Source organism: Meleagris gallopavo, chromosome 5 (genome assembly GCF_905368555.1).
Source record: "Meleagris gallopavo chromosome 5, MGAL_WU_HG_1.1, whole genome shotgun sequence".
Taxonomy (NCBI): domain Eukaryota; kingdom Metazoa; phylum Chordata; class Aves; order Galliformes; family Phasianidae; genus Meleagris; species Meleagris gallopavo.
Window position 1 is genome coordinate 19,016,696 of NC_139408.1, and position 16,460 is coordinate 19,033,155.

Here is a 16,460-nt window from a genome sequence, read left to right on the forward strand (position 1 = left end):
GTGGATAGGGCGTGACGTGATTAGGGAGAGCTGTCCCACCTGGAAACAATGCGTTGCAGCCTGGAAGCACCTGAGCTTTTCAGTTAAATCCTCGCGGCATGGGCGCTGCACAAGCGCACAGCTGCACAAGCAAAGGGCCTGAGCCCTGCCTGCTAGCAGCAGCCCCTCGGCGCCGTGGGGACGTGGCCAGGCTCGCTTAAGGACACGGTGCTACCTGAGGCAGTGGGGATGTTGGCTTTTCCCAGTAGCGTGTGACAGTGGGTGGCTCTAAGGAAGTGAAAAACTAGGACAGCACGAATGCAAACGCAGCTTCGTTTCCCTAAACACAGAGAAGGGGAATTTTGCTGTATGCATTTGTGCCTGTCCTTGGCAAGCACCCAAGGCTAGCGTGTGTTAACTCAGAGTGCACTTTGTCTCTGTTCTGGGGTCCCAGATCTGCAGTGAAGAACTGGTCCCTGGAACACTCCTGGGCTCCTGCCCTTGCCAGCCAAAAGTGCCTGTCTGAGTGCCAGCTGGTGCGAGCAGGAGGCTGCATCTGGAGAAAATCATAGGATCGTATTCCAACTGTCTGCTACCAATACTGCCCACTAAACTATAGAATCATAGATTCTTTTGAGTTGAAAGGGACCTTTAAACATCATCTAGTCCAACTCGCCTGCAATGAGCAGGGATGCCTACTCTAGATTAGGTGCTCACAGCCCCATCCATCCATCCATCCATCCATCCATCCATCCACTATCAGGTCTTCCTGGAGCCTTCTCTTCTTCAGGCTGAACAGCCCTAGCTCTCTCCACCTATCCTCACAGAGGAGATGTTCCATCCCTTGGATCATTTTTGAGGCCCTCCTCTGGTCATACTCCAACAGGTCTGCATCTCTCCTGTACTGAGGACTCCATGCCAGGGTGCAGTACTCCAGGTGAAGCCTTGCCAGCACAGAGTAGAGGGGCAGGATCACCAACTTCGACTGCTGGCCACTCTTCCAGAAGAAGTGTGCAGCCCAGGATATGTTTGCTTTTCTGGGCGGAGGGCACATTGCTGGCTCATGTCCAGCTTGCCATCTGTCAGTACTTGGCTTTGTTGATCCCCATGAGGTTCACCCGAGCCCACTGCTCGAGCCTGTCCCTAAGTGCCACATCTACACATTTTTTTAACATTCCCAGAGATGGTGACTTCACCACTTCCCTGGGCAGCCTGTTCCAATGACTCACCACTCTTTCTGAGAAAAAAAAGTCCTAATATCCAACCTAGCCTGCTTCCTACCTCTGTGCAACTTGAGGCCATTCTCTCTCATCCTATTGCTGGGAGAAAAGGCCAATCCCCACCTTATTACAACCTCCTTTCAGGGAGTTGCAAGTAGCAGTAAGACCTATGGAACCCTGAATGCAGCCCTCTGAGTGCCACTTTTGGCCATGAGATTATTTGTTACATTTTTTTGTCAGGTCTTCATCTGGGACTCTGACATACCACAAGAAACAAGTAGTTATATTAAGAATAATTTAACCAACTTTGTGGACCCTTTGCTGGACAACTGGCTAAATTTCAGAGCCCTCCTTATTCCCTGTGAAGTTGAAAAACGGCATGTTATTTTCATTATCTGTAAAATGAGGAAATGCATAATAGATTTATAAAATAGATATCCCTCAATGGAGTTTTCTGTGGCAAAATCCCACAATTTTTAGATATATGTCAGGTAGTCAGAGCATTGATGTCCAGTTCATTTTGACTAGAAAGGAACACAAGGAATAGAGGAGCTTTTATCTCAAATGTAAATGAAATGTCTTTAGTCAGCGCAGTTCCCAAATATTTATGGTTTTTGGCAGACTTGGCCAATAGTCACGTACCCATGACCATAATGCAACATAAAATGATGTAAAATTGCTTTTTCTCCACGTGGTGGTGCCAGTTGCACAGGGAAAATACTTTCCAGCACTGACTGCACAACTCAAACCGCCCAGCAATTCTGTTTATACACACATAAACCACACTCAAAGCTCTTTCAACTGGAGATCAATTAAAACATTATTTACCTGTAGTATCCTTCCAGAAAATATTTTTTCAAGGTGATTTTTCCTGAGTACGCTGGAAGTAAAGTGCGTGACTGCTTACATGTACTCACCTGGCTGTGCTGATGATCAGATTGCTCTCATCCAGCGCTGTTCACACCAGACTTCAGTCTCACAGGGAATGGGGCGTTAGGCAGCTGCCTGGGCAAGGTTTTGAATCAGTCCTGCAGAGGGACAGACAGATTTGCTAGACTACTTCTCTGAGAGCCCCTGATCCCTCAATGCATATTGTCAGCTAGTTGCATCTGCTGTTTCAAGATAAGGAAGGAAACCAGCATGAGCCTGCGGAGAGTTACTTTGATTGATACCTGTTGTTGCAGCCTGACCTGATATCTTTTTGAAAAGGTCTCTCCAAACGCTAGTGAGGGGACAGTGAAGGCAGGCAGGTTGTGAGGAAGTCCTGGCAAGACAGGGAGAGCAGAAATGCTGTGCTTAGGGCTGGGCCATGACATCTTCTCGCTGGTGAGCAAACACCAGAGTCAGGACAACCTTACTCTAACCTGCCTTGGCCTGGGAGTGACTACCGTGATTTCTGTTCCACCTTGTCCTGACACTCATGTGCACTTGTTTCTACAGCAGCTCTGAGATTTTGGTCAGAATCTGACCAAGGGTATCAGAGTTTGCAACCAAACTTTGTTTTCTTTGTCATTACGTTACTTGATTTGGCACAAATAATTGCACTTAGTTACTAGGAGGTATTGGCATCTCCTGGGACATACAGTGTGAAATGAGTGACTGACCCAGGTCTAGCTTCACTTCTCTATGACTTGTCATCTTGCAAGAACAGGAAGGAACTGTTGTTCTACAAGATCAAAGCTGATAATAGGAGGGAATCCTCTCATCATTTTTACCTGTAGCAAGTGTTGCTACTGGAAACTCCCACTTCTGGAGTGTGAGCATATGTTCACTTTGGAAGAGCTTGGTGGATCATTACAGTTTGTTGCATAATGTTTTTTGAGGAGACCAAAATCCTTCAAGGTGCTCTTGTGTAACAGAATTTGTTTTCTTTTCACTTGGAGTGAGTTTCTGAGAAGTATGTGCTTCAGTCAAAACTGAGCGTGAACACTGAACTTTATTGCCCAGCATCTGTGGACACTTGCCTATGCCTGATGTACTATCTACCAGTTACTCAGAATCAGAACTAGTTTTTTATATTGTTGATTTGTTCTCTTGTCAAGTACCTTCAGAATGCCATCAGGAAGGTAAAATCTCTGAAAGTGAGATAGTGGGATCAGAAGAAAAGACATTGTGTGGTCCCAGACCACAGAGGACTGGCTGCTGTTAACACAGGAAGCAGGCTTCTGGCCTTCAGTGAAACAGCTTTGGTGTGTGACTGTAGTGTGACCAGACACCAGGTTCTTCTCTCCGATAGCTGACAGTGAAGAAACTAGCTCTGAAGCTAGAAAGAAGAAAGCCAAATGTAGAGCTTTGTCCTAACACTGCAGGTGCTCCTCGGAGAGGCTGCATACTTATCTCAGAGCCCTAGAGTCTCATACAAGAAGACCTTGTTTTTATGAATTTTGTGGTTAAGCCTCATAAATTGCCAGGTGCCACCTGGATTTGAAAGTTCTGCATTGTGTTTAGTTGAAGTAACCTGTGGTTAGCACCAAAGTGGTACTGGGAGCTCAGAGGCACAAGGATAAGTGAGATAAACAGCACTGCAGTGTCTTTAAAAAGCAGAGGGGACAAAGAAAGAGCAAGAGCACACGGGAGAGCAAGCAAGCTTGACATGTGGAGCAAACTGAGCAGACATAACAGCAGCTCTGCATACTGACAGGGAGCTAAAGGTAGGCTGGCTGCACTAATGGCAGCAACTCAAATGCTTGTAGGGCAACTGAATGTTGATTCATTTTCCTGTTTTAATGCGCAAGTCAATTTTATTCTGTATGTGCAGTGAGACTGTTCATAAAGCAAGGTCTTCCTTGACATGACTAACAGTATCACAGTTGTGCTTTTCTTCAGAAGTGTATGAAATATTGCGAGCTGGGAAGAAAAGGGATTTCTTTTCCCTTTTCAAGGTAAAAAGAGGTGATACTGAATACAGCTGTCAGAGTTGATTAAATAACCGTGGCTGGGGTTCACGGCTGGGGTTCACTCTGTAAGAATTTGAGTGGGATAAACAGTGAGGAGGATTGTTCACTGTGACCCACAACTAGAATAACAGACCAAAGGCAAATCTAGCATGAAATGTTCCTAGCACTGGGGATATTTCTACCTCTCCCAGCAGAGCTGCTTCAAACTCCACTGCCTGGCATCCAGGCCATTTAAAGTGTCTGATGAGTAGCCTGTTGGCTGCTACTATCTCCTGAAGGAGACTAAGGTGACCTAAGAGGGCTCTTTATCATTCATTTCTTCAAGGGAATGTTCAGTGCAAGAGAGAGAGAGAGAGAGAAAAAAAAAAAAAAAAAAGATCATTGTACTTTTCTTTAGTGAGGGTAAAGCTTCATTTGTGTTGGTAATTAATAGGAATGGCCACAGGTCTGGAGATTAGTAAGGCACTAAGGTGGCACTTAGTCTATGGGATAGCCGAGGAGGGAAAGTATTAAATATTTTACTTTAAATGTACTCGGTGCTGGCTGTTTCTTTACAATGAATTTGGTATTGCCCTGAATAGGCATTGCGTATGGGTTGAGACAATCTGAAATTGCTGCTAGAGATGGTGAAATTACACAAATTTCCCTTCACAGAAAGGGATCTGCAGACAGCGTAGGGCAGCCAGTGCTGCAGGTAATAGAGCACGTATCTGTAGGAATGCAAGATGATTCAGGGGCAAACAGGTTATTGCTCAGTGGATAGGTTTTACTATCTCTGCCACAGGATGCAGCCAAGAAAGTGGGCGGTAGTAATGATCTGAATTCATCTGGGCACAGCAGCAGATCAAGATCCACAGGCAGCAGAGCACAAGCAAGCACGTTACCAGGCTGTTTCGGCTGTGGACAGCAGGGGGCTGCAGTGCAGCCCGCGATGTTCAACAGCGTGGGCAGCTGGACCGAGCAATTCAGGCAGATGGGGACAGAGGTATGGGCAGCTTGTTCTCAGTAGGATGAAATGAAGAAAAAGTGGGAAGAAAACAGATGTTAGCTTTGGTTGCCAAGGCCTAATGAACAATTTCGAAGTTAAACACTGCTCTTAAGGAAAGCTGAGCAGACTGATTTGTCATTCTGAGTCTAGAACTTTATCAAAGCGTGCAGTCCTTTCCCAATGGACTCTCAAAGTTTGCACAGTAATGTTGCTTCATTGAAAGGTTATCAATAAAACAATCTCAGAAACACACTGAGCATCACCAGATCATGGCATGGATATATTTCTTATGAAGGACACTTTCCACATAAACACAGAACTGAAATTTCCACCAAGTTTAGTGAATTGCTAGGTGGAGATTAATCAATCAGAGAAATCAAAGCCACACCCATGTAATTTCTAGTTTGATATACATAGTCTTAATGTATAGTTTTTCTTTCTTTCTTTCTTTCTTTCTTTCTTTTTTTAATTCATATCATTTGGATCAGTAAAACAAGATTTAAGTAAAACAAGTGAAACAATCAGGAAACACAGTTTAATCTTCTCTATGCTGTTTGTTCACTTTCTGCACTTCTCATTGTCAGATAAGGAAAAATATGATAGTCACTTTTGTATTTGTTTCTACATGATTTTGTTTTCTAAGCCTGATGCAGTAGCACAAAGTTTCAGTGTTTGAGGTGAAAGTCTTCTATTTATTTTTATAGAATATCATATTCCCATGGCAATCACATTGATATTACTTTTGGTTGCATCTCTATGAAAGCTACAATTGGGGTCAAATTTGAACAGACATTTTCAGCTTTCCAGTACCAGTAATCCTTACAAACAGAGTTCTCAGCAGGGCACTTAAACAGATGACTAACTTGAAATGTATAAATATTCTCTCTAGAGCAAATACGCAGTGAGTATAAATTGCCATATCTCCTTTAGAGTCCAGGGAACCACTGCACCTTGCATCAACAGAGGATACACTCCTACAGCTTTAATGAAACCACTCACATTCAGCATCCGTATAATAAAGTACCTTACAAAATTGAGGTCTGAATACAGTCTGCATAGGGATTGAATAGGATATGCTACTCTGCCTGTGTAGGAAGGCATAGGCATGCATTAGACACTTCAGGTCAGAATCAAGGACTAAGAAGTGGTGTGACAGCAGTAGTCTCAAGTGATTGAAATAATATAGCATGAGACAGAAAAAATTATGTCTTGAAGCCACCAATCTTGTTCAGTTTCATATGAAGAACTTGCCACACTTTTAGAACATTACTCTTCTATCTATCGTAGACTGCGAAGTTAGTTATAAGAAAAAGGAGGCAGATTGGGAAATTAGGACCTGATGACTAACAGGTGTATGCAATATGCATTGGTGGTACAATAGACTACAGATGTCTCATGATCAAAGTCAAAGCATAACCAAGTACTTATCTGAGGTACTGCATGGACAGCCACATTTGGATCTCTCAGTTTGTAAGAGTCTTGGGCAAAGCAACTTAAAAAGCATTTCTCAGTTAAAGTTATTAGAGTTATTGTATTTAAAGCATATGCTCAGGCACTGGCACTATTTCTCATTTTGGAACATAAGCTAACTTACAGCTTCTTTCTCAGGTGATCTGGTTTCTGCCACACTGGAGATGTCAATAACATCACAAATGGACCTACCCGAAGAGATTCAGCATCCATATGCAAAATTTTCTGAATGGAAATTCAAGCTGTTTAAAGTGAGACCATTTCAAAAAGCACCTTCTGATAAAAGCCAATGCATAAACAAGGATCAAGAACAAGAGGTAGCTTCTACAGACCAAAACATCACACTGCATAAAGATGAAGAAGTTCCAAGAGGAGAAAAGTTAATTCTGACACAGATGGATTTCATGGGCAATACACAAGCACTTGAGAAAAATGTCAATGACATGAAAATACAAGACAACACAGTTCACCAGAACAATCTGAAGCAACTTTGCCGCATCTGTGGAGCTTCATTTAAAACTGATTGCTACAAGAGAACTCATCCAGTACATGGACCAGTAGATGATGAAACTCTTTGTCTTCTGAGAAAGAAAGAGAAAAAAGCAACCTCTTGGCCAGATCTTATTGCAAAAGTGTTCAAGATTGATGTGAGAGGGGATGTTGACACTATCCATCCCACTCGATTTTGTCACAACTGCTGGAGTATTATCCACAGGAAATTCAGTAATACTCCATGTGAAGTTTATTTTCCTAGGAATAGCACGATGGAGTGGCAGCCCCACTCTACAAACTGTGAAGTGTGCCACACTCCCAGGCGGGGAGTCAAGAGAAAAAGCCAACCACCCAATGTACAACATGGCAAACGTGTGAAGATCACTGCAGAACGTGCTCGAGTTAGCAGAGGCATAAAGAATCAAGTGCTGATAAATAACAAAAATGTAATGAAAGAGATTACCAACTGCAAGAACAGACATCTCAGCACCAAACTGCTTGCAGTTGATTATCCAGCAGATTTCATTAAATCTATCTCTTGCCAGATTTGTGAGCATATTTTGGCAGACCCAGTGGAAACAACATGTAGACACTTGTTTTGCAGAGCTTGCATTCTCAGTTGCATCAAAGTTATGGGCAGCTATTGCCCCTCCTGCTGGTATCCTTGCTTCCCTACTGATCTGGTAACCCCAGTGAAATCCTTCCTGAACATCCTTGATAGCCTGAGCATAAGATGCCCTGTACCAGAATGTGATGAAGAGATCTTGTATGGAAAATATGGCCAACACTTCTCTAACCACAAGGAGATGAAAGATAAAGAGCTCTATAACCCCATAAATAAAGGTGGCCGACCAAGGCAGCATCTCCTGTCTTTGACCAGGAGAGCTCAGAAACATCGTCTGAGAGAACTGAAACGTCAAGTCAAGGCTTTTGCTGAGAAAGAAGAAGGTGGTGATATAAAGGCTGTATGCATGACTTTGTTCCTGCTAGCTTTAAGAGCAAAAAATGAACACAAGCAAGCAGATGAATTGGAGGCTATAATGCAAGGCAAAGGATCTGGACTTCATCCTGCTGTTTGCCTGGCAATCCGAATCAACACATTTCTCAGCTGTAGCCAATATCATAAAATGTACCGAACTGTAAAAGCTGTCACTGGGAGGCAGATTTTCCAGCCACTGCATGCTCTTCGCACTGCTGAGAAAGCCCTTTTACCAGGTTATCATCCTTTTGAATGGAAACCCCCATTGAAAAATGTATCCACGAACACAGAAGTGGGAATTATAGATGGATTATCAGGACTACCCCTCTCGATTGATGACTACCCAATAGACACAATTGCAAAGAGATTTCGATATGATACAGCCTTGGTTTCTGCTTTAAAGGACATGGAAGAAGAAATCTTGGAGGGCATGAAGGCAAAAAACCTGGATGACTATCTGAATGGTCCCTTCACTGTGGTAGTAAAAGAGTGCTGTGACGGAATGGGAGATGTCAGCGAGAAGCATGGAAGTGGTCCTGCTGTCCCAGAGAAGGCTGTACGCTTTTCATTTACAGTCATGAACATTGCTATAGACCATGGGAATGAAAGGATAAGGATCTTTGAAGAAGTAAAGCCTAATTCAGAGTTGTGTTGCAAACCCTTGTGCCTTATGCTGGCTGATGAATCAGACCATGAAACTCTGACAGCAATCCTGAGCCCTCTCATAGCAGAAAGAGAGGCTATGAAGAACAGTGAACTGCTTCTTGAAATGGGAGGTATCCTGAGAACATTCAAATTCATCTTTCGAGGTACAGGCTATGATGAGAAACTTGTAAGGGAAGTGGAAGGGCTGGAGGCCTCAGGTTCCACTTATATCTGTACCCTCTGTGATGCAACCCGCCTAGAGGCCTCCCAGAATTTGGTCTTCCACTCCATCACCAGGAGCCATGCTGAAAATCTGGAGCGATATGAAATATGGAGGTCCAACCCATATCACGAATCTGTTGATGAGCTCCGTGACAGAGTGAAGGGTGTTTCGGCCAAACCTTTTATAGAGACTGTTCCCTCCATTGACGCGTTGCACTGTGACATTGGCAATGCAACAGAATTCTACAGAATTTTCCAGATGGAGATTGGTGAAGTCTATAAGAACCCTGATGCGTCTAAAGAGGAAAGGAAGAGGTGGCAGTTGACTCTTGACAAACATCTCAGGAAGAAGATGAAATTAAAACCTATGATGAGGATGAGTGGGAACTTTGCTAGGAAGCTCATGTCCAAAGAGACAGTAGAGGCAGTATGTGAATTAATAAAGTGTGAGGAAAGGCATGAAGCCCTAAAAGAACTAATGGATCTTTATCTGAAAATGAAACCAGTATGGCGATCTTCGTGCCCTGCCAAAGAGTGTCCAGAATTGCTGTGCCAGTACAGCTACAATTCACAGCGTTTTGCTGAGCTCCTGTCTACAAAGTTCAAATACAGATATGAGGGCAAGATTACCAATTATTTTCACAAAACCCTTGCTCATGTACCTGAAATCATTGAAAGAGATGGGTCCATTGGTGCTTGGGCAAGTGAAGGGAATGAGTCTGGAAACAAACTATTTAGGAGGTTCCGAAAAATGAATGCCAGGCAGTCCAAATTCTATGAAATGGAGGATGTCTTAAAGCATCACTGGCTATATACTTCTAAGTTCCTCCAGAAGTTCATGAATGCTCATAAAGTGTTAAGAAGCCAGGGCTTCGTGATCGATCCAGATGATGGGTTAGGTGATTCTTTGCCACCGGAGATCTCTTTGGAAAGCAGTGATTCAGTGGAACTCTAAATGTAAAATTCATTGGGTTTGTGATAGTCTTTCTGAGTGGAGACAGCTTCCTTTTCAGGCCTGTAGGGGTACAGGAAAGGTTGAAGCTTTCATTTTATACTCCCTTTTAAAGGTGCTGAATGGAATTTAATGAAATGCCATGTCTGTTGGAAGCTTTGAACAGAAGCAATGCAGTGGTGCATTTACCAGTTGTTATGCGAGAGGGAAGTGGAAACAAATTGCAAAGAAGGGCCATGAATTTATTTTGGTCTCAGAGTGTTGTTTATAAGTGAGAAAGACAGAGTAAACAAGGTTTTATATAGAACAGTATTTTGGAATGAATATAATACTGGAAAGTTATGATGCTTGCTGAAAAATTGAGCATGGCTATTTGTTCTGTTTGCATTTTATATGCTATTTTGCTGTTTACTTTTCAAGAGGGTTTGATTATTTTATTGATGGCTCTTCGGCTTTTATAAGTCAAGATTTGCCAATGAGACAGTTAGGTAATTGTTTTGGGATGAACAAAGTTTGGCTATTTTTACACAATATACTGACTAAAGATACAAACTTTGATCTCAAACATTTAAAACATTTAATGTTTAGGTTGTAGCTTTGCCTAGGAGCAGGTGGTTGTATCAGCATGCTGATTTACTATATGAAGTTAAAAGAAGGGTAGCTATAATTTTTCAAAGATATTTTTATTGTAGCACATTTACTCTAAAATGCAAACCTGTGCTTGTGCACCTAAATCAGCATTACAGTGTCCTGTGATCTCACTATACAAAGCACATTTAAGCTCTGCTATGCAGCTTGTTGCTTCATACAAATTTTAGATTTTGATGGTGATTTCATTATGTGGCATCTTTGTACCAATTTAATCTTACTGGGTAAATTCCTGGCCTTACTGAAGTCACCACTAAATTGTCATTGAATGCAAGCCCACAATTTCACGAGGTGACAAAAAGTCATAGCAGACCCATTTTTCAGGAGATGGATGTTAACTTTTTCAGGTACATGTCAGTGTTCTGGTCTTCTCTATTAAATAGTTCCGTTACCATTTCTGATATGCTCTAACACTATCCAGTACTGAGCTTTTTCTCATCTAGGAAATGTCACTTATTTCATTTTCTAGATACATAAAATGGGAAGAATGATGTTTATTAACCTGAAGGATAGTCTGCATAAAGGCATAGTGAAAAGAACTAATAGCTGCCTTAAAATTACTGTATAGTGTATTTTAGATTATTACAACAATATTTAGTTAGCATTCCTCATATTTTAAACTCTATCAGGAGCACCATTATGTTGGTAGTATTTGCCTTTCTGAAGTGTTATTGCTACATGACTGAAAGCTGCTTATATCAGATGAGATTGCACCAGTAGTTCTTGTGGATAATGTTGGTTTAAATGGATAAAAGGATTTAAAAGTTAATGTGTATAAACCATGAGATTTGGAAACTAAATTATTTCTGGACATATCACCAGTGCAGATGAACAAGTCTAGACCTTCATTCAGCAGTGTTCAAATGCAAGCTTAAATTCAAGTGTGTGACAACCACTGAATGCATGCATGCATACATAATGTAAGCATTTAGTGGTGCTTACATCTAAAAAAAATTAAATGTTAAAATTATGTGGATTTTATTCAATGACATAGGCAAGAAATATACTCAGAAATATCTGAGATATCCCTAAATCACCCAGCCTTTCACATTAGCACCTGTAGCTAGGGCACAATTGTGTCTGAAGAAATACTTCAGAAACAAGATTAAATGCACAAAGAATCAAAAGCACGGATCTAAAAAACCCACACTTTGTGTTTTTATTTTTATGTGGCAGGAGTTGGTTTGTGAGTGTAAGAGAACAACAAACTTAAAGGACTACTGGTCTGAGGTTTCTGTTAGTAATATCTTGCTCTTGTTACTTACTAAATCTTTGAGGGTCTGGTATTTACTATTTATGAATTATGAAGAAATAGAGTTAAGTGTTAGTAACAAGTATAAAAATTAATCATATTCTGATATTGCCTTTCTTTTGATTTTATTATTTTTAATCCAATTTGAAGGTAGTTTGTAATTTAGGATTTAGTTTTAATAGGGTTTCTTTAAATATAGTTTAACACTGTGTCAAAATTTGAGGCTAGAAATAATGTCTTCTGCTTACAACACTTCATTTTCTAAGCAATCATAAGAACAGCAGTCTTTTGTATTGTTTACCATGTACATCTGCACTTACTGAGTGTTCATTTCTAGATTAAATTATTTCTTTCAATTCTTTGAATAAAACAAGTACTACCCATAGAGCATAAATGCCAGGTTTACATAAGTATAATTTTTTACTAATAAATGCAGACAAGTACAACTGTTTCCCATGGAATATAAGTATCAGCAGTATGGCAAAGAATATCCTTTAGCAGTAAATGCAGACATGCTTTGTATTTTTGGTACACTATATTTCATTATGCAAATAGTTGCACACTTTTTTGTTCCATTGTATACCTATTTAGGGCAATTGTACTACCTTAGTTTTCATTCTTCCTCTGCTTGGATAGCCTAAGGCATAGTTTAATAATCCTGACTGAGGTCATGGTGATTTTCACCTCATTTAAGTGGTATATGTTGCTTTTGCACAAGAGTGAATTTCACTCACAAGTAATCCTGACCTGTTCTTTGCACTGCATACACACCACTCGAGAGACTGGCCAGACTTTGGTCATTTTGCACACAGTGACTTCACTGACATTTTCAAATTCCAAATTAACATGCTGCTTACACAAGAGCAAGCGATTTTTCCCACTCCATTCAAAAGAGTTGAGTACATTTCATCCATATGTGTCTCATTTCTCACTATGAACTCATGAACTCATCAAGCCGAACAGTGCATGGGCTGGGACACAGGCAGGCAGGAGGATAAGGAAGTTTTCTTTTGTGAAATACTATGGAGCTGTCAAAATACATTTCACATCCCACCAACTATCAGCAGAACAATTGACACAGGCGATTGTTAATATTTTCTTTATCCTTTTCTTTAGGCTTGAATCTACCTTAATCTTTTTTTCCCTGTTGTTGACATTCTGTGTAAATCAAGGGACTCTTTGAGAGTTTTGAACTCATTAAAACAAACAGAACTGAAAGGGTAGGTACCTGCAAGTGGAGCTTTGTAAACAGGAATAAAATAACAATGCTGCATGCATCCGAGAGAAAACACATTTTGACTGCAGACAGGTGCATCATTTGTTTACTCAGCCTATTGTTAAGCTTTTTGGTTTTGAAGAGGCTTTAGAAAAGTGGAGACACTTTTATTCATGGTACTCTCTCAAACCTTCACATTTTCTATGCTAATACTTTGTAAAAATCTGTCAGTAATTACTTCAAGGTGAATGCTTTTCTTTTTTTGAAAGTTTATTGACTGTATTCTTTATATGATGACATTATGTATCTCGTTTTGTTAGTTTTAGTCAAGGACTTCAGACTATGAATTGCCTTGTTATGAAATGATGTGAATATAAGAGGAGTCTTGACTGTGGTCTCACATGTTTTGTCCTCACAGGAATAATTCTATTTGACTCTAAGCAAAGCAGCTGACTTTTACTCAGTTCAGCCACAAACTTCAGATATTTACAGTATTCCAGTTTTTCACTGCACTGAGTTCTGCGTGCTGTCTCACAGCACAGCTTCATCATTTTACTTCTTTTTTATTGTATTACAATTTCTTTATTTGTAACACTTGTTTAAAATAAAGGACTTATATGCATTTAAGTTTCTAAATTTGTATTTCTTTATAGTTTTTTGACTGTGCTCATAAGGTTGTGATAACAGTTTCACTTTTCATCTAGATTGTGCATATTTTTTTATTTGGACTGGTCTAATACCCAGAGTCTTCAGCTGGGATTCCAGCCCTGTTCTGAGGTCACCAGGTTAACAAAAATGAAGATTGCTCCACGCATCTCCACAGCCCTTTCTGCGCCTTTCCCCATAGGCAGCTGTTTGACAGGAAAGTAAAACCAGTTTCATTTAGTCTGTGGATAACTTTTGCTTCATTTACAAACACTACTCCAGTATTTGTTAAAAATCAGCCATGACCATTATGTCCGTGTTACTGCATTAAACCGCTATACTGACTTCTGTCAGGGTCAAGTAACTTACTTAAACCAACTGGTCTGAGTGGAATTAATGCTGAGCAAATTGAGCATTTACATTATTAGCTACCTGATTTCCTGCTGCAATCAGGTAATTAGATACCTAATTTCTAGACTTTATATAACCAACTTAATTCTCTCAGCTGACCATGATCATTTCTGGATGGAAAAAATGGAAGTCATTAAAACAACAATAACATCAACAACAAACAGAACCAAACATAAAACCAATCCCCCCAGACAGCTTCCTGGTAAACTGGGATGATTTAATTCCTTTATTCCTAAAGTAATAAACATAGAATCACTAAATGGCTTAGTTTGGAGGAGACTTTAAAGATCACCTAGTTCCAACCCCCTTGCCACAGGCAGGATTGCCAGCCACTAGATTAGGCTGCTCAGGGCACCATCCAACCTGGTCTTGAATCCATCCAGAGATGAGACACCCACAACCTGTCTGGAAAACCCATTCCAGTGTCTCACCACCCTCCGAGTAAAAAAATTCTTCCTAACATCTAACCTAAATATATGCTGTTGTAGTTTAAACCATTCCCCCTCATCCTGTCACTATCAGACCATGTAAATATTCACTTCCTATCCTGCTTGTAAGCTCTCTTCAAATACAGGAAGGCTGCATGAGGTCTCTCTGTAGCCCTTTCTCTTCCAGGCTAAACAAGCCCAGCTCCCTCAGCCTTTCTTCACAGGAGAGGTGCTCCAGCCCTTTCATCTTCTTTTTGGCCCTCCTCTGGACCCACTTCAACAGCTCTGCATCCCTCCTGTACTGGGGGCCCCAGGCCTGGACGCAGTGCTCCAGATGTGGACTTACAAGGGCAGAATACAGGGGGACAATCACCTCCTTCTCCCTCCTGGACATAATAATTGACTGAAATTTACTTTCCGTGTATTCTCATAGAATCAGAAACAGATGAAGAATAATGAGGTCTACCACCACTGTTTTTCAGACTGCTGTTTCAGGTGACTGAATATAGCATAATTTTTAGAGAAATGATCAGCTCCAACTCCTTAGTATGGGAACTTTTCTACCTTATTCATCAAGCTTAATATTGCCCACAGTCCCAAAAGACACTTTAGAAAGGATTTAATTAGCAGTTTTTCTAGCAACACCAGCAGAGATGTCAAAAGGTGAAACTGCTGTATTTTCAGTGGCCAGCTCTTCCTCTGAAGATGAGCATTTTGAACAAGAGAAATCACAATAACTACCAACAAAAGGTGGATCTGCATACATCGTAGTGACCAATGCATGTTTTGAGAAATCAGAACGTTTTTACAATGTTTATCTTGCTTTTTTGTTGAAGAGGGACAATTTCCAAAGCCCAAATACAGGCACAAAACAGGAGTTTTCTCAAGCTATTTTCAGGAGTTAGTTTTGCTTGAAATGGGAAAGGATAGGAATCATATATGGAGGGAGCTAGAGTTGCCAATCCTTACAATTAAGCAAGTCCTTCTGTCTGCACTGCAGTAAATCTGGTAGTAAATACCTTTACAGATTCCTTTTCAATCTGAACACAGTCTTCTCCTTTTGCTTTGGGTTCCCAGTGGCATTATTTCCATTCTTTCCAATGGTCTTTTGGTGCAATGAGTCACTCTGAACTATGACACGTTTTAGTGCTACCACTAAAGTTTGTGCTTTGCCTTTCCTGTAGACTAATTAGGTACTTCAGCATTTAAGTACCTTCCACAAGCAGTAAAACCATATACTTTATCTTAAAAGCTGATGATAACAACAGCAACACTAAAATGTGACTGGGAGCCCTGATGCTGTTTGTTGTGGTTACAAAACACACAGGTCAGCTGGATGCAGACACAACAGGGATTTACTTCTGCCCTCAAATCTGCTTAATTTTATCCTCTAATTCTACACTGCATGAGAAAGAAACGTATTGATTATCTGGTTTTTAAAGACGATCAATGCTCTAACAAGCACATGCCTCAAAAGCTTCATCAGAATTATCAAATAATTAAATATTTTCTGCAACCTTGAATGCTATGTGAAGTGTCTTCATTTACAGATCAGTGGTCATACACTTCTTTATGCTCGAGTCCTTAGGAATTTTATATTTTACTTTACCTATGATTTACTCTTCCAGCAGTAACTCTGAAATGTGATTTAATGCTTGTTCTACTCCCCTTCACTGCAAGGCTGGGACATAGTTTGACTATTTCTTCCTCCTTATGAAGTGACACATGCATTTAAAAAAGTCATAGACCAAACAAATTTGTTGCCCAGTGTGGCTCCTCAAGAATTTGAGATATCGATAGCAACAGGGTAACAGGCAAAGCGCAAACCAGCTATTGCCAGGGATTGAAGTAATTGTGAGAAGTGCTGTGGTGGTGAAGGGATGAGGGGTGAATTTCTGTTGTGTGCATATATTGTCCTCCTGTCTGTGTTGTGATGATGTTGTTTAATTTTAATGTGGAGATTTGTTGTTGTTGATGTAAATAAAGCTTGTAACGTGTGCTGAATGTATATTTTAA

General features: G+C 40.7%; 1 protein-coding gene across 1 annotated transcript; it reads left to right on the forward strand.

The window, feature by feature from the left end:
• The first annotated feature begins 6,718 nt into the window (after nt 1-6,718).
• On the forward strand, nt 6,719-9,847 carry RAG1 (recombination activating 1). The gene has a single exon (XM_010711259.3). The coding sequence runs from the start codon at nt 6,719-6,721 to the stop codon at nt 9,845-9,847; it is 3,129 nt and encodes a 1,042-aa protein (XP_010709561.2).
• Nucleotides 9,848-16,460: the final 6,613 nt, after the last annotated feature.

What these genes read in the sequence shown, in the direction of transcription:
- RAG1 (XM_010711259.3), top strand. Translation starts at nt 6,719, where the DNA reads ATGTCAATAACATCACAAATGGACCTACCCGAAGAGATTCAGCATCCA.